The 27,404-nt window shown below is 53.5% G+C and overlaps 1 protein-coding gene across 1 annotated transcript; it reads right to left on the bottom strand.

Moving 5' to 3' along the window:
- On the bottom strand, positions 1-27,404 carry LOC127056032 (proteoglycan 4-like). The gene is made up of 5 exons (XM_050963672.1): positions 27,326-27,404; positions 8,797-9,258; positions 6,785-7,093; positions 6,388-6,554; positions 1-98 (listed from the first exon to the last, which is right to left on the bottom strand). Exons 1-5 carry the CDS (start codon positions 27,402-27,404, stop codon positions 54-56), a joined length of 1,062 nt encoding a protein of 353 aa, XP_050819629.1. The 3' UTR covers positions 1-53.

Genomic DNA, 27,404 nt, shown 5'->3' on the forward strand with positions numbered 1-27,404 from the left:
CAGGGAACTCCAGCGCTCCCCCAAAACTGGATGGAGGGTCCTCTTCTCGCTGCCTAGTAGCTGTAGAGGGAGAGGGGCGTATCCTCCATCATGTCGTCCTATGAGCAAAGGAGAGAAAGACACACATTAGTGTTTGTCACGTCATGGCATGGAGGGGGACTGGTCCAGTGCCAGGCCCACAGCCCCTCCACTCACAGTGTAGCTGCTTTGCCATTTCCAGCCCCTGTGCCCCCTGAGCAGTGCCTCCGTTAGCCTCTGGCAAGGGCTTGCCCTCTCTGGAGGAGCTACCTTCCCTTCCTCCTATGGCCTTTGGAAGGGGCTGGAGGAGGCAGGTGTGGGAACACGGCTGGGAGACTCCCCTGCCCCACAGGCCCACACATGCAGCTCAGATGGCAGAGGAGAGTCTCAGAGAGAGGCCCAGACCAGTATCTCCCTGGCGGTGTGCTGGGACCAGGCTCCCCTTCTCTCATCCCACCCCCCTCAAGGCCACCACCAGTCTGGCCAGTGAGGTCCCCCATCAGCAGGATTCATCACACAGATGGGTGGTCTCTGTGGAAGGATGCGAGGCAAACACCACGCCTAGGATGGTGAATATATCGCTGTTCCTCTGTGGCGTCACTACGCAGGATGACTAGTATGAAATGGTTACTTACTGTAACTGTGGTTCTTTGAGATGTGATGCAGCCATGCATTCCACTTAGGTGTGTGCAGGCCCAGTGCACCATAGCTGGAGAAATTTGCCTAGCAATACCCGTAGGGGGTGACGCTCACGCCTTGTGGCCATAGCCCCTCCCCTGGCTACCCTCCCTCAGTTCCTTCGCACTGAATGCCAGGACCCAAGAGCCCAGTGCAGAGGGGATGGAGGGTGGGTTGTGCAAAACACACCTGCATCACATCTGAAAGAACCACAGTTACAGTAAGTAACCATTTCGTCATCTTCGAGTAGATGCGGACGCGCGTTCAAAGCAGTACCTCCCCCTATGCTCCCAGGAGGCAGGGCTCGGAGTCTACCTAAGCCTACCAAAGCCTGCCTCCACCCTGGAAGATGCAGTTATGGCGTAATGGCTTGTGAACCTATGTATCGACGACCACGTAGCAGCCCTGTCAACATCCAATATGGAAAGTCACTGAGGAAGGCTATGGGCATTGTTTGCATCCAAGTAGAGTGAGTCACACTTACTGAGGGGGCATAGCTGAAGCTATTTCATATGGTGTCTTGACGCAGAGTGTTATCCTTTTGGAGATCGCCTGTGAAGAGATCACTTGACCCTTCATATAATCTGCATATAATACAAACAGGCAGATGAAGCATGAAACGGTTTAGTCCAGTCCAGACAGAAGACTAGACATCACCTGACATCTACAGTATGGAGACGTTGCTGCTCCGGAGATGAATGCAGCTTAGGAAAGAACACAGGTACCGCCCAGTTCCAATGAAACTGAGAAGCCTCTTTAGACAGAAATTTTGGATGTGGTCGTAAAGTCACATTTGTCTTTGGAGAATTGTGTATAAGGAGGCTCTGCCATCAGAGCCTGCAATGCTCATGCTCTCCTTGTGAGGTCCTTGCTACCAGAAATGCAGTTTTCTGACACAAAAGTGGAAAGGGACAAGATGCCAGAGGCTCAGACGGAGATCCCATTAAGGCCGCTAGGACTGAATTAAAGTCCCACAGAGGAACCGGCTCTCTGAGCGGGGGATGCAGACAAAGGAGCAGTTTTAAGAATCTTGCTACCATGGTACTAGAGAAGACAGATCTTCCCTGAATGGGAGGATGAAATGCTGATACTGCTTCCAGACATGCTTTCAATTAACTGAATGCAAGCTGCAGTAACTGAAGGTGCAGCAGATACTTCAAAATGTCCTGGATAGAGACCAGCTGCGGTTGGATTCTGCGGGCTAATGAGCACACCAAAAATCGCTTCCATTTCACTGAATAGGTCATCCTGGTGGATGGGTCTTCTACTGTTAAGGAGAACTTGGACAGCTGCCGAATGCTGCTCTTTCCCCCGCTTCAGCCGTGCAGCAGCCACACTGTGAGATCCAGGGAGCTGAGCACAGGATGCGAGGTGCGGCCTTGGTTCTGAGTACGTTGGGATGAGGAGGCAGTGGTATGGGAGGCTGAAAAGACAGTGCGAGAAGGTCGGAGAACCAGCACAGTCTTGGCCAGGCCAGGGCAATGAGAATGAGTTTGGCCTGATTCGCCTTGAACTTGAGAATGACCTGAGGGATGATCAGGATCATGGGAAAGGCATACAGGACAGCCCACTGCCAGCTAGATGGAAGGAGTCAGACAGGGAACCCCCGAGAGCAGAACAGATGACATTTCCTGTTGTCTCTTGTAGCGAACAGCTTGATTATAGGGATGCCCCAAGCTGTGAAGATGACCCGGAGAGCACTAGTCTTCGAGGACCACTTGTGACTCAGGGAAAAATACCTGCTGAGACAGTCCGCGCGATGATTCTGAACCCTGGGCAAGTGAATGGCTATCGGATCATTCTCCTTAACGCTGAACTGCCACAGACTGATCATCTCTAGGCAAAACAACCTGGACTTGTTCGTATGTTTGTTCGCATAATACATGGCAGTGGGAACTGTGTGAATCTCTTGATAGGCACAGCATGCATTGTAGATGGCCCAAAACTCCAGCACATTGATATCGAGCAAGGCCTCCCGCTCCAACCACAGCACTGTCAGCACTCCCAGGTGCGCCAACCCAACCCATCAGGGATGCTTCGGTAACAACCAACCTGGTTGGCAAGGGCCAGACAAAGGAAACGCCTTGGCAAATGTTCTCTGGACACATCCACCACGGCAAGGAGTCCAGGACCAGTGGATGAAGACAAACCAAACCGTATAGAGGGTGAAGAGTAAGACAGTAGACCATCCTGAGCCGCATTTGAAGGGGGCAAAAGTGCAACCTTGTAAACTGGACCATGTGCATGCAAGCAGACACGGGGCCCTAGAGCCTCAGACACATCTGAAATATTGTGGGAGGCTGAGACTGCAGACTAAGGCAAAGATGGCGAATTGGCTGAAAATGGTCAGTTGGAAGAAACGTTCGACGTCGTGGAATTTAACAGGGCCCTAGTGACCTCTATTTTCTGAGTGGGAGCCAAGGTTGACTTTCCAGTGTTTAGAATGAGACCCAGATGATTGAGCAGGTGCACTGTGATGCCGATGTGAACAAGAACTTCCTCTTCATAACCAGTCATCCAGATATGGGAAGGTGTGAATTCTCTTCTTCCTGAGAGATGCTGTAACAACCACCATGCATTTGATAAAAACCAGGGGGGACAGAAGAGAGGCCGAATGGAAGCACTGTGCACTGAAAGTGGTGTTTTGCCACAACAAACTGAAGGAACTTTCTGTGGCTTGGCAAAATTGCCACATTTAAGTGGGTATCTTGAAGATCAAGAGCAGCAAACCAGTCACTCTGAGACCATGCAGGGAGAGTAGTCAATAGGGACCATTCGGAACCTCATGTACTTGATATTTGTTGAGGCTGTGAAGGTCGAGGACAGGTCTTACTCCTCTCATGGATCTGGGTACGAGGAAATACTGGGAGTAGAAGCCATGACTCTGGTGTTCCAGCAGAACCTCCTCCACTGCTCCCAAAGCCAGCAGAAAATGGACCTGCTCGAAGAGCAATATCTCATGAGACGGGTCCCTGAAGAGGGATGTGGAGGAACTGAGTAGCATAACCTGACATGACAGTGCTTAGGACCCAACTATTGGTAGCAGTCGAGCCCCAAGCATTGTGAAAGTTGGTCAGTCTGTCCCCAAAGTGGGGAGATGAGGAGGGAGGGAGCAACCACTGGAAGTTCCAGAGAGGGCATGTGGACTGGCCGAACCCTGAGCCCGACTGCTTCCTCCTGTGGGAACTGTGCTCCTTTCTGGGATAGCCCCGGTGCCTCGGAGGAGTGAAAGTCTGCTGCTGCTGTTGCACGTCTCTGCATGGTTGGCCCCAAAAGACTGCAGGGGAGTCCCGGAGTCCCTGAAGGAGTGTAGCATCTTGTCAGTTTTGTCCAAGAACAGTGTTTGGCCGTCAAAGGCCAAATCCTCAATGGATTACTGGATATTGGGGCAATGCCCAAATTCTGCTTAGCCACAGGCATGCTCCAGAGGGCTGTAGCCGGTTCAAGGAGCGTATCACTGATAGGGAGGATGACTCTCCCGGGGCAGACGGCTGCAGGATATCCACCAATAAGTGTGTATTCTCTTGCAAGAACTCCACTTGGATACTGCGAGAAGCAGCTACATGCCACAAAAGGTCTTAGCACACCTTAAAATCCTCTGGTATCGAAGGCAAGAATGAGCAAGGCAGCACAGCATCGTCTGGAGACAGAGACGAGGCCCTCAACTGAACCAAAGCTGGATCCTGTTAAAGGGCTGAAGGACCTGGATGGGACAACTACGGAGCCTTGGGCCTGCAGCGGATTGACAGTCACCACTGCAGACCTGGCCAGTGATTTCGCCTTCAAGCAAGACAGGGTGGGACTTCCACAAAGGAGGAGCATCCCACAGATTTCATGGAGGCCACTGGTATGGATAAGGCATTGGTAGCCAGCAGACACCGAGCCAGAGAACGCCAATCCTGGTATCCATAATGGTCTGTCAGCAGTCCCCAATGCTGATCAGGGGATGGAGCGTGGGAGGATGACAGCTCCGACTCAGAGGTTGGGGAGCCTTGGGATCCCGGGGATAAGCGTGGAGTGAGAGCAGAAGAAGCAAGTAACTGACTTGTCCGTTGCCCAGAATGAGGCAGGAAGCGGCGTTGCCCATGGAAGTGGTACTGTCGTCAGCGAGCATGCCGGTGCCAGAAGCAGTGTCAATCCCAAAGTCAGGAGCAGCAGCATGGGAGTGTTTGACGGTACTGATGTCGAGGGTGGTAAAAGCCACCATGGAAGTGTTTGCTGGGCAGAATCCCACTCCCAAGGTCCCCTATACCGATTCTGGTACTGGCTCTGCATACTGGGGTGCGGTGCAGACAGACCTGAGGGTTCAGTGGCTCGTTCAGTCGACTGACCAGGCTACAGACAACACAGCCCTGGACCAAAGAAGAGGTCAGGACCAAAAGGCAAAGGAGGTCTGTAGCTGTCTGGTATGCTACTGACCTGGAAACAGTTGGTACTGGCATCTCCCTCATTGGTGCCGGACTCAGCAGACACCCGGGGGCCAGAACGGGAGTCAACGGTACAGGGTTTCAATGCTCCCGACTCAGAAGGGTTAGCGGTACTCGTGCCATCCCACAGGCCGGTACCTACTCCGTGGCAGTCCATGCTTTTCCTGGGGAGGCAGAAGAGTCGCTCCGAGATCTGGAGCAGTCCGGAGTGGTATTATGCAACCTTTTCCTTGGCAGAGGTGACAGGGAAGGGCTCCTCCGCTTCTTTGGGAAGGCAACTGCTCGGGAACGTGAAGCGGCAGCGCTCGCAGTCCGCAGCCGATCTCCAACCCGACGCGTGCCTTGGGACTGAAGCAGGTGCTGCGTCAGGCGAAGGCCCTGAGCCCCTTGGGCCTGTCCCTTGAATGATGTGCAGATCGCACAACGCTCTTTAATGTGGGCCTCGCCAAGACAGAGCAAGCACTGTGTGTGGGGATCGCTCCCCCACGCGAAGGACAACATTTAAACCCTGGGGAGGGCATCCTCGAGGAAAACAAACAAATACAACTAACACAAAGGGTACTATCTATCTATCTAGCGGACGGAAAAACTAAACTCGCTGAGATATTGGGAGGTTAAGACCCTTAAGCTCTGACTCCAGCCGAGGGGTGATAAGAAGGAACTGAGGGAGGGTCAGAGCAGCACTGCCTCATATAGCCGGGGAAGGGGCTGTGGCCATGAGGCATGCACACTACCCCCTATGGGTGCTCCTAGGCGAATTTCTCTGGCTTCAGTGTGCTAGGCGCGCACACACCTGACTGGAATACATGGCTGCATCTCCTCGAAGAACTTTGTATCTCAGAGACTACACAGAGTGAACACTGCGTAACACATCAGGGCAGGAGTGAGGAGGACTACTGACTGCTTGGAACCACGAGGGAACCACGGCACAGGATGTCAGGCTGCCTTCACACTGTCTGCCTTCTGGAACAGGGCTGGCAAGGTGGATCCTGTTGCTAAATCTCTTGTCACCTGACATCCTGGCAATGAACCTTGGAGGAGGCTCTCCAGTCCCCACCCCAAGCCCCACACCCCTCCCAGTCCCTGGCACCTCTTCCTTTGCATGAGGAATGAGCCGAATTCCCTCTACGCAGCTTGTCGCCATCACTGCTAGTACAGCTGGAAGGGGAGCTGCAGCGTGGCCTGGCCACACAGCTGGGAGCCAGCCAGGCGCTCAAGGCACAAGGGCCCTGGACACGGCCGGCAGGGCAGGGGCATTGCTCACCATGGGCAGGTCCTGCAGGCGCCGGAACTCCATCCGGCTGTGGCGCTGCCGGTATCTCAGGAAGCCCACCAGGGCCAGGATCCCCACCATGACAACGAACATGGAGATGACACCAATCACCAGGGGGTCGGCCCCCATTCTGAGAGCAACAGCGGAGCTGGGCAGGTCTGCAGAGAGGAGGAGATGGTACCGAGAGGGTAAGGTCCCTGGGCAGTCCCCAGGGCTGGAGCAGCCAATCCCAGTCTCCCCCTGGGCTCTGCCCTACAGCACCACAAGGGCTCCCCCAGCTCAAACCCACAGGTGAAAATGCCTCTCCCATGCCCCTGCACTTGCTATGCTCTCAATAACCAGTTAGGGAGAGCAGAGATGGGAGCACTGGGTCCTCGAGAGCATTTACCTTGACCATCATCGTCTCCCACATCCAACACAGAAGCCTTCTCGTGCACGGGATCGGCTGATGGCTGCCCTGCGGCTGTTGTGGCTGTCCTGTTGGGGGAGGAAACTCTGAGGGTTGCCGTGGTGGTGCTGGGGGTGGTAGCTGCAGGTGTGCTCCCTGTGGTCGTGACAGCAGGGAGCGTAGTGGGCCCTGCGATGCTCTCCTCTGTGGCATTCTCCTGGGCTGTTTGTGGGGTGGGTTCGGGGTTCCCTGTCGTGGGCCCCAAGGTGTTGAATGCAGAAGGCTCCAGCTGGGCACTGCTTGTTGTTGCTGCACAGAAGAAAAAGAGGCAGTTATCTACAAGGCGAAATCCTGAGTCTGCCCATCCCCACCCTGCATGGCCTGAAATGGGCAGCAGGCAGCGCTGCTGTCACCTAGGGGACATGCCCAGCCCCTGGCATGAGCCCAGAGCGCTCTCTGCTCCAGGTTCCCCCTGGGATCCTCAGGGAGGCAGTGGAGAGGCCCTGAGACCCCTGCTGTTCTGTGTCGAGCTGTTCAGGAGGCCACCAACTGGAGTCCTGGCTCTGTGCCGGAGAACAGAGTGGGGTGGGACGTGGGCAAGGCTTGGGAGGGCATCTCAAGCCTCTCCAGGCTAGCAGGCCGATTCCCCCATCAAAGAAGATTCTTTAGCACCACTGAAAATTTACTTCTTCTGGAGGTTGAGAGAGACTCTGAAAAGGTCATGAACCCTGTCTCATCCTCCCCCACACCTCTCCATGGCTACATCCCATCACCTCCACGTGGCCACCAAATGGTGCTCATCTCCTAGCAGATGAATCTCCATGACAACACCCCAGAAGAGCAGGGATCCCCAGTAGCCTGCGGACGTGCCTGACAGCTACGGCACTGGAAAGGGCGACAGGACTGTTGATCAGGAATAAACTACACGAGCCAGGACAGCTGGGGCGCTGCCCTGGAGAGAGCCTGCCCACCGCTCTCAGTAACAAATGCCGTACAGATTAATCATCAAATCAGTAAGTATTTCACAACTTGTCAGAGCCAGAGAGCCCCCCTCAGAGCCCAGGCGTGCTGAGGGGAACAGGTCTCTCAGCTGAGAGCCCCCCTCTCATCAGCAGCAAAGCCCAGAAAACCGAGTCAGTGAGAGTCCCCATGCCATCCAATGGGATTTTAGGGCAGTGTGGTAGACCAGGTCACCCTTGGCCACCCTCCCCTTTAACAGAAGGCCTAAAATCAACAGCAATAGCCTCTCTGGAAACATCGTCAGGCCAGAGAAGAGAGATTACGCTGGCAGCTGTGCCCTGCTGCCATGAAGGATCCCAGTATGCAATGCGCTCTGTTGCTCAGAGCCACCTAGCCACACTGCATGCTGGGATTTTCCTCACAGTTTCTCGTTGATGATTGGGGGGGCAAGGGTTGGCTTCTATCTACCCCATGCTACAGAATTTAGGGGTTGCTCGTGCAAGCTGCCAGCCCCAGATACCAGCTGGGCAATCCTGCTTTAAAGCCAGCCGGGCCAGGTACTGCTCTCACTTATACTGGTGTGACCTCACCACAGTCACAAGAGCCGCTCTGGAGTGACGTGAGTACAAAGGAGAGCAGCATTTGGCCCCTGGGTGAGTGTGCGTGTACCTAGGAAGGAAAGGGTTAAATTGTTATACTTTTGAAGAAAGCTGTAAGGGCCTTTAGCAGCAATGGTTTATAACTCTCCCCCTCCCAGGACAGCTGGCTGATGTGGTAAAAGCCAGGAAGCAGGGTCCCTATCTGCATATGAAAGAGGAACCACTAGCTGCCGCAAACCTTTCCCACTTGCCCTAGCATCAGGATCCCCCTTTCATGTACCAAGGGCCCAATCCTGTGAGGTGCTGAGTGTCCTTGACTCCAGGCAAAGTCAATAAAGGTAGAAAAGCACTCAGCACCACATGGAGCCAGGCCCTAAGTCCCTTGGCTGGGTGTGCTGTGGGAGAAAGTGCCCCCTACGCACAGGTGAGCGGCGGGATAGCAAGAAGCCTCACCCAGCGCATCCTGTGGTGGTGGATGCGTTGGAGCCACAGTCGCGGTGCCAGTCGGCCCCGTGAGGCTGGAGGGCTCTGTTCCATTTTGGCCAGGCTGGTTTGCATCTGTGGTGTTGGCAGCCAGAGCCGGAGTGGGGAGCTCTGAGCTGCTGTTGGCCGACTGGTTCTTATTCCGAAGCCCCGTCGTAGCATCCGCTGAGATGGCTGGGGCAGGAGTCTGCAGCCTGGCGCCCTTGGTGGTGGTTGCGCTGGGATCGGGTGGGATGGACTCGTCCAGCTCAACAGCGCGGCGGGTGCTAAAACTTGGGTGTATGGCCACCCCGTCCTTATCGGCGCTAGTCACAGGAGGGGCGGTCGTCTCCAGGCTGAAGCCACCAGCCTCACTGAGTGGAAGTGAGCCTGGCCCAGTGCTGGGCTGAGCTGGTGACACCGTCTGCTCAGTCAGGGTCTCCTGCCCATCTCCTAGTGCAGGAAAGAAAGAGAGAAACGCTGAAAGGGGTGATGTCCATGCCACACGATAGGGAACCCAGGATGTAGACGGGCTAGGGAGGGAGGGCAGGAACCAATCCCCAGCTGGCCTGTGCTGCATACAGCATCGCACAGGGACCAGAGAAGGGGTCCGGGCAGCAAGCCTGCCTCTGGAGCCGAAGGTGGTGGTCTCTACCGAAGGCAGGATGCCTGATCAGAGGGAGCCACATCAGCTCCACCACCAAACCTCCCATTCCTATCGCACTGTAAAGGATGAAGGTGACTGGAACCTCTCCACACTCCCCTAAATACTGGAAGTTCAGTAAGAAGAGTGTCTGAAGGCCAAAGAGCCACAATTCCACAGTCAACAAAGAGGATGATGGCAAAATAAAAGCCCACCCTGGTACAATCGGGAAGTGAAGGTGCCATTTTAAAATAAATTTTAAAAAAACATAACAAAAGGATAAAAAGGGGAAGTAGATAGCAATCGTTATAAATCAGAGGTTATGAAAGGTAAAATATTGATAAAGGAAGCTAAGGACACGAGGGTGAAAAACTAAAAAGGTGTCTAAATATATTAGAAACAAAAGGAATCTTAACAATGATAGAGGCTCATTACTAGATGGAGATGGTAAAATTGTTAATGATGCAGAAAAGACAGAAATGTTCCATAAATATTTCTGTTCTGTATCTGTAAAGAAGGAGAATGATGTTAGACAGCATCTACAAGAAACAGACATTTAAAAAAATCAGCAAGCCCAGATCCCTTGCATCCAAGAATTCCAAAAGAGTTGACTGAGATTTCTGGCCCACAATGTTAAATTTTAATAAATCTTGGAATAGCAGGGAAATTTCAAGTGTGGAAGAATGCTAATACTAGGCCAATACTGTATTCAGAAAGGGCAAGTGCGATGAGCCGGTTTACGATACGTTGGTTAGCCTGACATCTATCCTGGGCAAAATAATGGAAAAGTCGATGCAGGATTCAATAAATAACTAATGGGAATATAATGCCATTCAACATGGTTTTATGGAAAACAGGTCTTGTCAAAACAAATCTGATTTCACTTTGATGAGATTATACATTTGGTTGATAAAGACATAAATATGTTTTGTGCTGCATTTAATTCAATGTAGCCCGTCACTCTGATTAAAATATTAGTACTAGGCAATATCAAAACACATGTTAAATGGACTGAGAGCTGACTGACAGATCTTAAAAGGCAGCTGTCATTGGGAAGCCATCATTGAATGGGGATGTTTATAGTGGGGTTCTGCAGGGTACTAGGCCTGATGCTATTCAATATTTTCATCAGGTGATTTGGAAGTAACTATAAAATCACTTGATAAAATATGCAGCTGGCACAAAGACTGGCGAATGGCAAATAATGAGAAGGACAGGGCAGTCATACAGAGTAATCTGGATGACTCAGTAAGCTAGTCTGTGAAAACAAAATGTGTTTTAATATAGCCAAATGCAAAGTTGTACATCTAGCAAGAAGGAATGCACCCTATACCTGCAAAATGCAGGACAATATCCTGGACAGCCGTGACTCTGAAAATACTGCAAGTACTTATTCATGCTCTTAATTTTAAGCACATGTATAATATCTAGGGTGACCAGATGTCCCGATTTTATAGGGACAGTCCCGATATATTGGGCTTTTTCTTATACAGGCGCTTATTACCCCCAACCCCATCCTGATTTGTCACACTTTTTATCTGGTCAACCTAATAATACAACCGATGCCAACTGCGTGTACGTATTGGCAGTACTGCGGCCACAGAGGGGAGCCCAAGTGGTGCACCATACATAGTGAGAGGCCAGACGGTGTAAGTTACACTCACATAGGTCTTGCCCTGATTCCAGCCATCAGTGGCCTGGCACCAGTACAAATCCCTAGTGTAGGCAAAGCTCGCTGCAATTTGCATCAGTCCAGCTTAGGCTGGTTTCAAGAGCTTAGACCCCTCCCTCCCCCCATCATGTCTCCCTTACAAATCTGGCTCTCAAGGAACACTGTGGAGAAACGCTGCCAGCATCGTTTTGGGATCTCTTGACAGAGCTGAGAGTAGCCGGTGACTCAGCAAGGAGACTGCATGTTAAGAAGGCATGAGAGAGAGGGAGTGTGTGTGTGTCCAACAAAAGGCACCAAGCTGAGGCCTTAGAAGGGAGAGGCTGGTGGAGCTAAATTTATACAGGCTAAAGGAAATGGTATTTATGGGACTGTGAAAGCCCTATAAATATCTGAAGGGAAATATACAGCAGAGGACTAAGATCTAGTAATAACACGGTTGAAAAATACACAGGCGTAAGTAGGGGCTTAGGGACTGGCAGATGGACCCGCTAAGCTCACGCTGTGTGACGGGCTAAGACAGCCCAGGTGCCCTCTGACAAGAATCAAGCTGGGTCCGAAGTGGTGTGTGTCTACTACTACCCTGCCCTACTCACAAGCACTTGGTAAGAGGCCAGATCTCCTGAGGCCACGCTAGCCAGCACTCAGCCATCTAGCCTGGGAATAAATACACACCCACCCACCCACTTCTCTCCCGATAGACACAGACACACACCCCGTAAACAGGCAGTACTTGTATGTGGGCAGGAGGAGGGGGTACGAGAGGAGAGGGGCTGGGAGGCCAGCACAGCCCCAGGCTCACAAGGCCTGTTCCCCATTTGGAAGCTGCTCAGAGATGCGTGCAGACGCTCACCCAGCCAGCTAGCTGGAGAAGAGGGAGCCGAGGGGGGAGGATTGGCTTTGCCCTTCCAAGGACAGGGCAGGCTCCCAGGTGGAGGCCAGAAGAGCAAAGTGCCCCTAGAGTCCAAGTTTCAGAGAACCAGCCTGGCCCAAAGCAGGGTGCAGAGTTAACCCACGACCTCCAGCCCTCATTGCCGCTGCTGGGTGGACTAGCTCGGCCTCACACGGCAAGGCGCGAGGCTGCATGCTGCGGAAGTGCTGAGCTCCCGGGCCCGGGGGCTGAGTTCCCCAGTGCTAGACTGGGGTGCTCGGGTTCCAGGGAGAGGCGGAGGCCAGGAAACAGTTTTGCTCTCAGACCGGACGGGTGGAGGGAGTCAGGGAATGGTGCGGAGCAGCGCTGCTGCTGCTCTACATCTTAGAGAAAGGCCTAAGCCACGTGAGGCTGGCTGAGGCCCTCTCGGAGTAGGGAAAGGGACGCCCTGACTCTGGCGCTTTCCATGGCAAAGCATGCTGGAAAAGGGGAGGAGCTGGGGGCCCCTGAAATACCAGCTCCTCTCCCTTCTCTTCAGCCGCTGTAGGGAAGTTGGCACCGGGGGCTGACCGAGCTCCTGGGAGTGAGCAAGTGTTGGGGGTGCAGGCAGGGGCTTGTCTATGCGAACAGCCTTCGGGTTTTCGCTGCTGCTGGGCTGGGGGAGCTCCTGGAGATTTATATTGCTTGGGGGAGCTGGTCTCTGCTGTCTCATGGTGCAACAGATCCCTGGGTACAAGAAACCCCTTCATCTGTCCCTGTGCACCCACTCCCACGGCGGGCAGGGCCCTCCTGCCACTGCTGGGGGTTGTGCTGTACCCAGGCCGCAGGCCTGACAGTCTGTCTGCCTGGAGACAGCCGCCTGGCTGTGCTGAGGGACCAGATGGCTCTCAGCAATACCCCCACACGCACACACACCAGTCAGAGGGGCTCTCGCCTCTCTCCTGCAGGGGGGGGGGAATATGGAACTCACAGGGTGGAGGGTCTGGGAGAGATGGGCTGGGCTTTGTCTCTCCTTGCTGCCCCAGCAAGAGCACTGAGGTGTGTGGTCCGCAGGGATCTTAGTGCAACCGTCTTTCAGGAGTCTAAGGACCCTGTATCCAAGCCCTGGGTTAGAGTGATTTGTGTGTAGACAGAAGGAGGGTCAGGCTTGAGCATGAGTTCAAACTCTGGGCTTACATTGCAGTGTAGACATACCCTAAAAGGGAGTTCTGAGGGGAGAGAAGCTGGTTAATCTGAATAAAATAGTCCTAAGGCAGGGGGAATATTGTACTCTGGATGTAGGTGGCTATAAGTGGGTTATTCTCAGAATTCAAGGGGAAACTGAGGCAGGGTGCCTGCAGGACCATTCCAGACCCTGAGGCAGTACTCTGGGACTGCACCCACCTACGACACACAACACTACAGCATTTCTGACTGTAACGTGATCACTTTTAAAAACCACCTCTGATCAGTTTGGAGCAACAGCTCAGCAGCATAACAGCTGCTCACTCATCTCACTGGACATTAACTCTGAAACCTAATGATGACCAGTCAACTATTTTCTGTTGAATACCAAATGTGTTGTAGAGCCCTTCTCCCACCCAAAGATCCGGCACTTTCTCTAACTATTGGGTTCAGACTCTCCTGTTGTGGAAACCGGCACTTCAGGAAAGGCAAAGAGCGCACTAACACAAGCAAAGATGCAGCTCCTTGCAATGACTTTTGGATGGGGAACCCAGAGGGGATAGTTTCCTGATCACGAGGAGTCCTAGAGGAGGAGGGCTGTAACCATTTGAGGAAAAAAATGCACCCCGTTGCAGACACTGGTGGGAAATGCACCTACTCCCCGCTGAGAAGAGAGGGCTATCTGCTAAGGATGAGAGCCAGCTAGGTATTGCTCTGTGGTGCAGTGCTGTTACAGTACTAGATCTACAGGGTTAACCTGAGCTGACACCAGCTCTGAGGCTAATACACTATAAATGTGCCACAGTACAGCAGAAGAAAGAAGGACACCAGTTGAGCGTGAGGTGCAATGGCTTAGCTCAGACTTCACAGCCGTGCCCCAGCAATCCGGCTGCAGTGCGCCAGGCGAAGTGATTGAGGGGTTTATGAACACATAAGAATCTGTAACTAGCTCCAGATCTAAATTGCCTTCTTGGTGGGGCTGGAGACATCTGCACCAGGGGCACAAGCAGAGCTGCCGCTGAGCCTTGTCCCGAAGGCTTCTGCTTTGTGCCTGCGCTTTCCTGGAGAGTCCAATCTAAAGCGTGTTTCACTCCCCATCTCCCAGCCTAGGCAGCCTTTTGCCAGGAGCCAAGGTCTGCAAGGCCATCCCCGGGACAAGGAGGGTTCCCCTCACACAGGGACAGAGGGCCTCCCGTCTGCCTGAAGAACCAGAGCCCTCCAAGTTCCATGTGCCTTGTCTCTTGGAATCCCAGCCAGGAGCCCCCGTGCTCACTTTCAGAATCAATTCACCATCCAGATCCAAAGCTGGAAGCATCACTCTCTGAATTAAACTAGGGCATGGCCAGCAGCTGGGCCTGCACTCAGGCTCCTTTCCCCAGCTGAGAAGACAGAGGTAGCAGGGTTCTTTGTTCCCCCTGTGAGCCTTTTGATATTGAGTTGCGTGGGAGGCACAGCTGGTTCCAGCCTGCAGAGACCAAGTTTCTATTTAAACCCAACCACTGTCATAGACTCTCAGGACGCCCAGCATTCTGCTGACAAGCACTCTGCAGCTCCACGTGACCCTTCAACTCCCAAGCAAGGTCTGTGCCCTCCCACCTCCCTAAGTGATGGATAACGGAATTGGATCTTCCGCCAAAGGCCAGAGGCCAGGAGTAAATCTCAACAGATGCTCATGCAGATATTTCCAGCTCCAGTCAATAAAGCAGCAACAGCCTGATCAAACACACAGCAAAGGTCAGAGAGACTCCAACGCGTATCTGTTACACAGGGGGCAGGTGACTGTCTGGCACTGCAATAACTAGTCTGGTGGGTTTATGGGACCTTCAGTATAGAGCAGTCTGAGTGCATCTTTCTCTTGTTCTCTATGGTCTTCCCACTGGAATCACTTCTGGGGAAAGGCGCTAACTTGTCCCCTCTTTATCCACCGCGCAGATACAGCACATACAATAGCAGGGCAAGGGGCCTCTATGCTCCCCCTCAACCCTGCCCTGCGAAGCCCATGCGTGAGGAGATCAATCTCCTTGACCCATTCACATTGTGGCACCTGATTCTGCCCAGGAAGCCAACTGGTACCAACTGAGATGGGTTGTTAGAAAGGACGCCTGCCCACTAGCTCCTGATCTGGGGGACCCTTTGGAAAAGCTTTCAGGCACTGCTGACCTGGGCTGGATTGGAATTGGCAGCCTTACACGAAGGCTGCATGTGCCCTCTCTTTTTATCTGTAGCATCGAGGTGTTTAGGTCTGGAGGGTTTCAACAGGGGGAGGCAGCACGTGCACTGAGTCCCTTCTGAAACTTACAGCAATTGCAACTCGCCTCCCCTCCCTCCCCACCCCCAATCTTTATATGCTCCTGGCTACCCAGGCCAATACTCATTAAAGGACTATCCAGTGCTTTCTCGAGGTCCTCGCTCCCCTGCCTAACCTAGGAATCTATCAGAACAGGTCACTGCTAGCCCCCTGCCCCTGAGCCCAGAAGCAGGACAGCCCCTGCACCATAGCACAGCTGGGAATACAGCAGCTGGCTCTGCGGAAACCCCATCACTCAGCATCAAGATAAGTAAGTTAACCCTCGGGCAGCAGCTGTTCTGGAAGAGTTTGTGAGCAGCAGCAGCTGGCATTAAGGAGATGCGGCATGTGCAGAAAGTCTTTGTGCCTCTTCTTTACCCCTCCCCCAGCCCCAAACTCTGCTTCTCCTTCCACTTGGAGCTCTACGCCGGTCTGGGGGAGGAGCTGTGGAAGTGAGGCTCCTGACGAGGGTTTGCAGGTGGGAGTACTGGACTGAGCACGCAGGTGCAGAGATGTTGGCAGAGAATGCTCGACCAGTCCCTGGTAGGCAGATAGCAGATGTTGTGTCCAGCAGGTGCAGGGTTTCACAGCCTTCTCCATCAGAAGATGATCAAGGACTGCATGCCACAGCCCTAGGATTAAGGCTCTTCTGTCCGAGAATCCTGCTTTACTTAAAGGCTGCATCACTAACCCTGCACTTCCTGCAGCTCATGGTAAACATACAGCTCAGTATATAACTAGTGAACACACAGTCACGCTCCATCCCGCCCTCCCCCCACCAGAGGAAGTCAGCGTTCAAACCACTCTAGCTGGCATCCTATACGTCAGCTCTGAAGACACTTTCTGAACCTGACCACACTTGCCTAGATGAGGTTTTCTGCGTGTGTACGTGTGCAGCCTGCAGCCAGGAAGGCACTAGCTGGCACCGTGGGGAAATGCACCACCTCAGGCTGCACGACCTGCTCCGGGAGGAGTTCAGTGGAACCGGTCTCATTTCCTCAGAATCCAGCCCCCAAAAGCAAAGGCACAGGGTAAAAGTGTGGTTTCTGCTCAGAGCCCTGGCACTGGACTAGCAGGGGGTGGTGCGGGCTGGGATGCAGGCATACTGAGAGCGCATATCAGGAAAAGACCTGCACACCCCTAGAGCCAAGCCACCAGCCCTTTCCATTTGTGGGCACTAAAATTACCCAAGCAAACACTTAAAAGAGATGAGGACCAGGCTAATGAGTTACTCAGAGTCCTAATGAACCGGACACAGTGCCAGGGCTTGACAAGAAGCCAGGAAGGAGCAAGCTTAAGAGGCATGGGAGGGAGATAGCTTACATAGCGATGTGACAGTCTCTACAGCCGCTGAGTGGAGAGCCAGGAACTGCCTCCTGTGACAATGGCAGGGTAGTGCCACTGCCTCCCCCCACCCTGCTCCTGGCTTCTAACGCACCCTCCCAGGAAGGGTCACAGTGCGCGGGGGGGTGGGAACAATTTGTATTGTGGGGGTGCTGAGAGCCATTGAACCAAACTGTAAACCCTGGATCTGATGCAAACCATTTCAAGCCAGGGGGTGCTACTGCACCCCCAGTGCCCCTAGTTCAGCCCCTATGTCTGCAGGCTTGCCAGCAGGACAGTCTGACTCCCTCGCGTGTAACCTATAGGAAGCAGAGTGCCAGTGGACAGCCATTCCCCCTCTCACATGCATTTCAGCCCTGTCTGCGGGAGGTGTCTTGCACTAAGCCCTTCCAATGGGGTACCAGGGACCAGCCTAGAGACACCAGCAGTCTGATGTGCATTGCCAAAGAGCCACAGTAACATGTCAGCAGCCCCCACCAGCTCCCAGTGTCTCCCGCCCGCCAGCAGCACCTAACCCTCCATCCCTGCGCCTCCCGCCCCCTGCAATCAGCTATTCTGTGGTGTGCAGAAGGCTGGGGGGAGGGGGAGGAGGAGGAGCAAGGGTGCAGCAGACTCGGGAAGGGGCGGAGGCCTTGGGGGAAGAAGTGGAGTGGGAGCAGGGCCTGGGGCAGAGCCAGGGGGTGAGCAGTGAGCACCCCCGCCACATTGGAACGTTGGTGCCTGTAGCTCCAGCCCCGGAGTCGATGCCTATACAAGGAGCCGCCTATTAACTTCTGCAGAGCTGCATGTGGCTCCGGAGCCGCAGGCTGGCCACCCCCCGGGTATGGTGACACTCAGAGGTGGCGTAATGGGAACTGCAAAGCTCCGAAGCTGTTTGTGATGCTGAGCACAGGTGGGAGGGTCAACAAGTGTCGCTTCAGAGGGGAAGGCAACGGCTTAGCAAGCGGAGGCCCTGCACCTAATGCTGAGGCGAAGGATGGGAAGGCCTGGCTCAGGGCTGCTCTCATTTAAGTGACGTCCTTGCTGCCAGTCAGTGAAAGATCCTGTGACAGCATGACACCCCTGGGAGAGGGGTTCTGGGAATCTCCTCTTGCCAAGCCTTGCACCTCTGTTTAATTCGCACCTGGGTACTGTCCATGGGCCAAGCTATAGCGAATGGACTCTCTTCCCCACAAGGGACTGTGGAGATTGCCCTCCGGGTGCCCACCCAGCTGGGATTTTAAAGTTGGTTCTTTCTTGTAACTTGCAAGCTTAATCAATCTAAAAGTAGACAGAAGACTTGGCGCCAGCTGAGACCTGGCCTTGATTCTTAAAATACAAGAGTCAGAGCCACCAGCAAGAAAACATTCAGAGTGTTACCAGAAAACTAACCGCCACAGTGGGGCCCCTATGCATCAGCAGGGAGGCCAGCCAGCTATAACTCTGTATCCAGCACCACAACAAGTACAAGTCTCACCCACGTCCCCACTACAACACCAAACCCCACCAGGGGAATGGGATGATCCAGAGGACTAGGGGACGGACTACAGCATCAGTCCCTTCTTGCCTACTGCTCCAAATCCAGCCATGGGTGGTAAGGACCAGAGGTCACTACCGTCCGATGGCTGCTTGGGTACCGGTGTGAAATGAGCCGGTGGTTTCATAAGGGGCTAAGTGTCCACATCACAAAAACCACCCCCGCAACTGGCAGCCCTGCTGGCATTTCCGGCAATGGTGGCCAAGGATTTCCTGGGCCGTGGAGGCAGAGGAAACAGTCTGCTCCTCGGCACTCATGCCACCCAGGCCTTCTCATCTACAGATCTTCACGTGCTTTACAGTGTCCACGGCCCCCTTTTACAGATGGGCAAACAGAGGCACAGGAAGTAAAGAGACTCGCCCAACATCACACAGTAAGTCTGTTGCAACCTAGCACGGTGCCCCCCTTAAACTCTCCTACTCCCTTGTAGCCCATCTCACCTTGCCCTGCAGTGTCACAGGGTGGGGTCCCTGCACCCCCATCTTCTCTGAGCTCCTTTTTCTTCCATCTTTGAGCACTGCTCGCTACCCAGACAATCCTGGTCACTTCCCTCACTAAGACATATGCCGGGGGAGGGGGGGCTGACTAGTTTTAAAACAAAAGCTTCACAGCACTAATACATTTCACTGTTAAAGGAAACACTGTTCACCCTTCATAACAAATTGCCATGGATTGATTCAAGGATGGCAGAGGGGTCACAGCAGAGCCACTCGCCTCTCCCATCACCATCACTTGGAGATGCTGGCCTAGGGAAGAAGGGAGCCTACAACGGGCTGTCAGGAGCTGCTCTGCTAACTGCAGCCTAGGGAGACAAGTAACGGCTGAATGGGACTTTCTAAAGTGTGCAATGAATGACTAAGGCTTACCTAAGGGGAAAGAGGTGGACCGGCCTTGCCTCTGACTGCCATGCACACTGGGGTGAATGAATGAACAAGGCTTTGTTCTGAAGAAGCTGTTCGAGTCCCTTTAGTCAGCTGCTATCACAGGCTCCTGGAGGGAAAAAAAGGCTTGCAGGTGCAAACTTCCTTGGGCCTGTCAGCTTGACTGATGGTGAACGGGGCTGGAGCCCACAGAGCCAGCCTATGAGTGGTGGGACCCTGTGGTTTCCACCCAGAGAGAGAGGAAGGCAGCAAGGGGGTGCCCTCAAGGAGGGCTAACAGGATCTAAAGTGCAGCCTCACCCTGTAACCGTGACCCTGCCCAAGCGGAGTTTTTAGAGCGGGTGCTAGCTTCAGGGGCCACATTCCCACCCTCCAAGAGAAGCTCTTCTGTCTAGGCTGGGCTGTAAACGCGGCTCCCTTAGATCACAGGCCTTCCACCTCCCTTGCAGAGCTGGCAAGGTGAGCTAGTTCCACCATAACCCCTGTGCAAACCACTGTTCTACGCATCTCTCTCCTCAGGGCAGCAATGAGACAGTTTGGCAGGGAGCTGGAGCTGTGACAATCCAAGCTTTATGCATTGCTGCTGCCCCTACCCAGACTGTGAGTGGAGCCGTTTATCCCAGGAGCAAAACAAACAAAGCAACCCCAGCACAGCCCAAGGTGGCCGGGAGAACAAACTGGCTTCATGGACCAAAATACTCGACACATTTATTTTTAAAATCAAGCCCAATGCTGCCGAAGGAAACGGATTTCCAAAGGCAGCAAAGAAAGACACTATTGACAGACGCTAACACAGGCCAAATCCTCACCCTCTCAGCAGAGAGTGAACGGGCGAGTTATAACAAACAGCCGGCAGCAGCCAGAACGTTTCCAGAGGGATCCTCCCAAGTCCCTTGGTTTTTTTAACAAAAGAAAGAGGTCTTTAAATGGGCATGCATGCAAGTCTCTAGCACTTTAAATACCTATCACGAGGCAGACGTTGCCAGAGTTCCAGCCTGACTGCAGCAGTGGGATCGGATAGGTACAAGTTTTCCTCCAAGTGTTAGCAACGTTGGAAGTCCTTGGCTAGGCATGTGGGCTGTTGCCCCAGCCATTCCATGTAGCCCCGCTCAGCTTGGTCTAGGGGAATAAGTTCAAAAGTGATGGAAGCTCCCAGGGCCTGGTCTACATAAACTTTGTATTGTTTCAGCTATGTCAGCTGGGGGGACTTAACTGAAATACGTAAACCAGTACAAGGCCTAATGTGGATGCAGTCACAGGGGCATTATGGTGCCTTGCACCAGTAGTTTATTCTCCTTTCCATACAGGCACTTTTATACCAGTATAATTTTGCTCATACTAAAGCTTCTAGCAATATAGTTAGAGCAGTAAAACTCTTGTGACCAGACAAGCCAGAGTCTGGCTGGAAGTCAGGAGCCTGTGTAACTTCTGCAAATGGGCATTAAGGACTTTAGAAAGTTTTACCCCTAATGGCAGCAGCTAGCACCTGCCCAAGTCTCACCTGCACTAGGGATCCCAACATTGCGAGTGCTGGCGGAGCTGCAGCAGGGTGACTACTGCTGGCAATTTTCAGAAAGTTTCCTTGGCGGAAACGGGGTCACAGAGGCAAAGAGGTTCAAAGGATGTTCCAAAAATCCTGAGTTCTAGATCACACACACACACAAAAACCTACATTAAAAGAACATGAACGCTGCAAAGCCAAGAACTTTAATATTAGGCAAAGTCAGAATTAAGGCTGCTCATGCAACTTTAATCCAGCTTCCCTGTGCAGCTGCATTACGACACAATCGTCAATAACATGATCAGATATTACTTTTTCCACAGGACCTCTGCCTCATTCAGGGCAAAGGACAGATGGTGCAAAATCAATGAACAGCTATTCAATATTGTTTTCTCCATATTGTTCAATATATTGCACTGGGTCTTATTTACTGCACGCTATTCAAACCTGGCTCTGAAGACAACATTATTCATTTCCTCGTGGGCTCTTCTGTGGTGCCCATCAGTAGGGTGGCTGAGTGCTTCACACACTGCAATTACATTTCCCAACCCCTGTGAGATGAGGAAATGTGATTATCCCCATTGGAGAGATTACTCAAAAAATATCAATTAATTGAGATGCCTAGCATGATATAGCACGTTGTGTGTTGAAAGCACAGCTCCCACCGACTGCAACTGCATCTGCGACCGTTTAGTCCTTCTTCAAATCAGATCCCAGGGTCTCAACTCAGTTACCCAGAAAACGAGGAACACACAATTAGTGGCCTCCTGTGAAAAGTGTGGTTTAAGGTGATTTGACTAGCATCCCACAGCCACACTGTGACAGAGGCAGGGACAGAATCCAGTTCTCCAGGGCAGCATTCCGCTGCCTTAACCGTGACCCCATTCTTTCTCTTCCTGCATCCCCTGCCGCATCACTACAGACCTTCCACAACAGGTGAGGCAGGGATCCTATAAACAACAGCCTCCCTCGCGCACAACCCTGCTCCACCCCAGAGCAGGTCTATTCTGCGCAATGAAGGAGGCAGAGGTCCCATGGAAAAAATGGCACACAATTGTGTAGTTAAAAAATGGATCATAAAGCGCACAAAAGGACTGCATTATGGTTGCCTGGGCAACTAAATAAGCAATGCTGCCAAAAGGGGTTTTTAGTAATATAACCGAGCCTACACTAGGGAGTTTTTGCAAGGACAGCTGTGTTGGTTCCTCAGGTGGTGACATTTTTTTACATTCCCAGCTATGCCAGCAATAAGTTTATGCGTAGACCAGGCCCGACATTCAAGCTCACACAGGAAATCAGTGGCAGAGCAAGAACTGAACTGTTTCCCCCAAATCCAAGACTAGTGCCTTCACTCCTGGAACATCCGTTATCTCATTCACAAGCTGTCTAAAAATCCTGCCTGATGTAATGATAAACCTTCCTATCCAGGTCATAAGCTGACCAATGGCTAACTGAGAAAGCAGCTGAGTAGGAAAAAAGCCTCCTGTACAGGCAGGTTATTCCACAGCTGTCCACTACAGATTGTGCTGCAGTTCCTCCGAAGCAGCTGGAACTGGCAACTGTCAGACAAGATACTGGTCTAGATGGCCACCATCCCAAACCCGTATGACAATTCCTAGGATTGTGAGAGGAGCTTGGTATCTTACATACTACTCTGATGTGGTTACAGCCAATACGAGTCAATACATGCACACAGGATTTTTTCCCAGTGCAACTGTGCATTGGTCATACACCCACCACACTGTGTAATTGTGCTGGTGCATTCTGGGAAAACACAGGCAGCTCTCCTTTACTGCCTCAACTGCTGGGGCCAAGGGCAGAGGCCTGTGGGTGTCTCCCATGGTGGACTCTTTTCAGGTTGTCTCCCTGCACAGAGAGCTAGGACTGTCTCACCTCACTACCCAGGCACTGCTAGAAGCAGCAAAGCTGTTAGAACCAGGATGCAGCCTAAGTGTTGTGCTAGGAGTGTGGTTAGGACGCAGGTGTTAAATGGATCACGTGTTAAGTCAACCAAGTTACACACTCAGGCTATGTCTGCACTGCACAATTAATCCACAAGGATCAGCAGCCTGGTCCAAGCACTCAGGTTAGCTTAGGCCGGGAGTGAATATTCCCACTGCGAAGCCACAACCATGTTACTGTCCTTCCGTCTCTGCGCCTGCCCATGTGTGTCTGGGGGCACTGCAGTGAGGACCAACAAGAAGAATTACACAGATCTAGGATAAAGAAGGCTCAACTGAACATGGCAGCTCCTACATACAAGTTTCTGATAGCCCTGCAATTCTACAATAAGTGAAAAGTAAACGGGGGAGTTTTTCTCCCCCAGACAACTGCTTACACATCCTGTAAGGCACAACTCAGGGTCATCCTCAGTAGATTTCTCCTCCCCAGGAACCTAGATTCTGAGCAACCCCGCATCAGCCACAGTGCACAAGCAGTTTGGCAGGGGCATGGGCTGCACAAGTCACCTTCGGGGCAGGGGTAAGTAACAAACAGCTTTTCACGTAGGTCCAGTGTGAGGTATGAGAAAGTGTGACATCCCTTCTGGCATTAGATCCTGCGAGACAAGCTTCTTCTCTAACAAATGGAGCATCCGAGACTTCTGGGGTTTGAAGGCCCTTGGCACCAGTCAGGGCTCAGCCCAACCTGCAAAGAAGTTTGGATCCTAACCAGAACTTCCCCAAAGTTCAGGAGATTTGCATCTCGGATTCTGGCTAAGGATCCAGGAACACAGAGACTGCCACATTAGAACAGACAGGGGGGCAAACAGTGGCCGAAAGCAAATAATCCAAAGAATGAAGAATGCCCCAGACAGTACCTGGCTGTAGCCCAGAAGTGGAGATTTTTCTGATCCCCAGCTGATCACCCACTTATACCTTGAAACAGGTCACCAGGTGGCTAGGGAAGAAAGAAGCCTCATGTGATGGGGTATCTACCCCACACTGGCACTAAAAGGGTTAAACTGGAGCTAGAGAGCTTAATGAAGGCACCAGGGCTGGGAAGGCCCATCTGAAGATGAGGCCCAGATGCAGGAGGAGGTGGGTGATGAGCATAAAAGGAAGAAGCCCAGAGGGGAAAGGATCCTAAGGTCTCTCTGTGGTGGCTGGAGATTCCAGGAAGGGCCTACTGGGAGGCAGATGCACAGAAGCCCAGGAGGGGGCTGTGGGGAAGGCCACAGTAGGAAGAAGTCAAGGGAGGCAGCAGAAGCAGACCTCAGCTGCTCGCTGCAGGGTCCCTGGACTGGAACTCAGAGGAGAGGAAGGGCCTGGGTTCCCCTGCTGACCACAGGGAAAGATGGTGCAGAAACACCCTGACTAGGGGGAGGGGGGGAAGAGAGAAAAGCACTATTGAATTAGGAGCTGGGCTTCAGGGAGAAAGCCCTGGGAGGTGTTGCTCAGCACCAGGCCAGGAGACCGACCCTGCAGACTAGAGCCCTGAAGAGTCTGCCAAGGAGCGAGCCCTGCTAAGGGTGAGCAGTTATGTCTGAGCTCCGTTTACTGGCCCAGAAGAGAGAGGTCCAAATCTGATCTGGCTGGAGGTCTGGCATGAGAAGAGGCTGACCACTACAGGGCCATAGCAGTTGTCAGTGGGGATCACCAGATGGGGAGAGTCTGTCATGCCAGGGTATGGGGGTGAGGTTCCAGCGATGAGTCAACCCATCCATACCCTCCTTTAGTATTATGTGCTAAATATCCCACCTGTCATTTCAGCACATTAATTGCTTAGGACCAGCTCCAAAGCCCACTGACGTCAATAGAAGACTTTCCCCTGACTTCAGTGGGCTGAGGATCAGTCCCTCATACTTCTCCATCTCCGTCACTTCTTCTTTCAGAAGGCCCACAGAGACCTAACTCTTCCCCCTAATCCTTAGCTCTCACTCAGCGTGAGCCCCTAGCGCGTGCACTACAGATTACTATCGCACACACAGGCAGGGCTCTGACGAAGGTTCTCTAAATGCTTAGATCAAACAGACAAGGACAAATCCCACTACTGAAATAGTGCTTTACAAAATTAGTCTCCCTTCCATATTCCAGAAACATTCCCCTAACTCTTAACTAGTCTCATTGATACGGGGTCAACTTATGCTGTAGCATGTGACTTTTAACGGTTTTGCGTTTTGTGAGAACCTGGTATAAACTGCAAGAATGAAAGAATGCTCTCTAATACTCATACAACTCGAGCACTTTTTTAAAGTTAGCATTCCTGTTTTTATCTCCTAGGTATAAGAGCTCCATGCAACTCTGAGCGAAGGACGCTGATCACTTCTCCAAAGCGTCGGGTTTACTTCACCCCAGCTCTGTGCTGGTAAATGGTGGGTTTGGTATCTCATGATGGGTCCATGCTGGCACCACAGCAAGCAGAGGCAAGTACTTAAATTATTGTTAAGAACTTGGCCCTTCTATTGAACGTTCAATCCACAGACTTCAAAGCACTTTGTGAAGGTGAATGACTCAGCCCTGTAAAGTCACTGCTTCCCACCCCCAAGATAGGTCCAGCTGGACCTACACAGAACTCAGGTCTCCTAACCCCACAACCTGCAACAGCAACCCCCCTTCCAATGCACTGAAGGGAGACACATGCTGCGTTCTGGGAGGCATTCAGCATCAAATACTGAAGGGTTTCTTAGCTTTGTTAATCCCCTTTAAACAATGTATTTGTATTTTACTGTAGCACTTAAGAGCCTGATCCATGGACCGGGACGTCATTGTGCTAGGAGCTGTACAAACACCAAACAAACAGCCCCTGCCCCAAGGAGCGCACAATCTAAGAATAAGCAAACAGGTGTACAAGGAAACAATCCGAGGGCACTGATCATCAGCACCATGAGCAGCGGGGTCTTCTTCGGCACTCACTGATGTATGCTGTAAGAAGCCTAAAAGAGGTGCAAGAGGCAGGGGTGAGCACCCTGGGGCAGAAGGCAGTAGTGGCAAAACCTATAGCTTGAAGATCCATGACTCAGCCCTAGAAGGATCTAGATCAGTGGTTTTCAAACTGGGGTACGCATATCCCTAGCGGTACACAAGCTCCTGAGGAGTACACAAGAAAAACCCTGTAATGGCAGACAACACATTTTATTTAGTAAGACTTGGCAATCTAATCCCAGGCTCACAACAATACACCTATCTCAGACGGGGGTATGCTGTAGACTATGTTATCTGGAAGGGGGTACAGAGCCCAAAAACTTTGAAAACTATTGATCTAGATGAATCCCACCTGTCTATTCAAAGGATAGGTAAGAGGTGGAGAGACATTAACAGCAGGTCCTGACTGGGCCAACCTCTCAGCAGGAGCCTGGGTGAACAGCACTGGCAAGGGAGCTTATCCCTGCCTCCTGATAGCATTCACCAGGTGACCCGCGTACCTTCAACACGCCTGAGTTGCGGGATGGGATCGGCCCCAGGTGATGGGAGAGCCAGCGCTAGGCACTCTGCTCTGGCACCACGCACACTCGTCATCAGAGGGGAAGACCAGCTCCTGCTCTGCCCGGTGCAGACCTCAGGTGCCAGCCAGGCACCCCCCCAGCTGTGCAGAGGGCAGCAGGCTGCAGTGCCTGGAGCTGGGACAGTCCTTAGGGCTCCAACCCATGGAGGTGGCGAGGGCACCATGCACCGGCCCCACACCCCAGCCAGCCCCCTGGGGGCCATGCAGAGTTACTACCACTGGCAGGGGAGGAGGGGAGGTAAGGGTGCTTCCCACTTGGCATGGGTGGGGGGGAGGAGCTGACGGGATGCCCCCCCCCCGGGTATGGTCAGAGAGGGGGCGGAGGAGCTGGGTGGGTCTCCCCCTGGCGCATGGGTGGAGGGAAGCTGGTGGGTGCCCCCCTGGGCACGGATGAAGAGGGAGGGAGCTGGCTGGGTGCCCCCCCAGGGCACAGGAGCAGGAGTAGGACGGGTGCCCCCCAGGGCACAGACGGAGGGGGGGAGCTTGGCAGGTCCCCCTTGGGCACAGATGGAGGAGGGGGGAGCTGGGCGGGTGCCCCCCCCAGAGGAGCTGGCTGGGTATGGGCAGAGAAGTGGAGAGCCGGGCGGAGGGAGCTGGGTGAGTGGCTCCCCCCCGCCGGGAATAAGCAAAGGAGGGGGCTGGCTAGGTGCCACCCCAGTATGGGCAAAGGGGGGGAGCTGGCTGCGTGCCCCTTCCGGCACGGGTGGAGGGGGAGGAGCTGGCTGGGTGCCCCCCGGGCACAGGCAAAGGGGGGGGGCTGGTTGGGCGCCCCCCCCCGTATGGGCAAGGGAGGGAGCTGGGTGGGTCCCCCGGGGCTCCCCCCCAGGGGAATGGGCAGAGGGGGGAAGCTGGCTGGGTGCCCCCCCGGTACGGGCGGAGGGGGGAGCTGGCTGGGTGCCCCCCCGTTACGGGCGGAGGGGGGAGCTGGCTGGGTGCCCCGCGGGCACGGGCGGGGGGAGCTGGCTGGGTGCCCCCCCCGGAATGGGCTGGAGGGGGGAGCTGGCTGGGTGCCCCCCCCGGGACGGGCGGGGGGGGAGCTGGCTGGGTGCCCCCCGGTACGGGCGGAGGGGGGAGCTGGCTGGGTGCCCCCCCCGGTACGGGAGGAGGGGGGAGCTGGCTGGGTGCCCCCCGGTACGGGAGGAGGGGGGAGCTGGCTGGGTGCCCCCCGGTACGGGCGGGGGGCCGGGCTGGCGGCGGCGGTACCTGGCAGCGGCAGCAGCAGCCCGGCGAGGAGGCAGGCGGCGGCGGCGAGGCGGAGCAGGGCGCGGCCGGGCCCCTCCAT

The sequence above is a fragment of the Gopherus flavomarginatus genome, chromosome 7 (genome assembly GCF_025201925.1).
Source record: "Gopherus flavomarginatus isolate rGopFla2 chromosome 7, rGopFla2.mat.asm, whole genome shotgun sequence".
NCBI lineage: Eukaryota > Metazoa > Chordata > Testudines > Testudinidae > Gopherus > Gopherus flavomarginatus.

Coding starts and splice junctions, on each gene's coding strand:
- LOC127056032 (XM_050963672.1), bottom strand. CDS start 27,404: ATGGAGGGGCCCGGCCGCGCCCTGCTCCGCCTCGCCGCCGCCGCCTGC. Junction 7,094..8,796: donor ACCACCACAGGATGCGCTGG/GTGAGGCTTCTT, acceptor TCTTCTGTGCAG/CAACAACAAGCAGTGCCCAG. Junction 99..6,387: donor GCCTGCAGGACCTGCCCATG/GTGAGCAATGCC, acceptor CTTTGCTCATAG/GACGACATGATGGAGGATAC.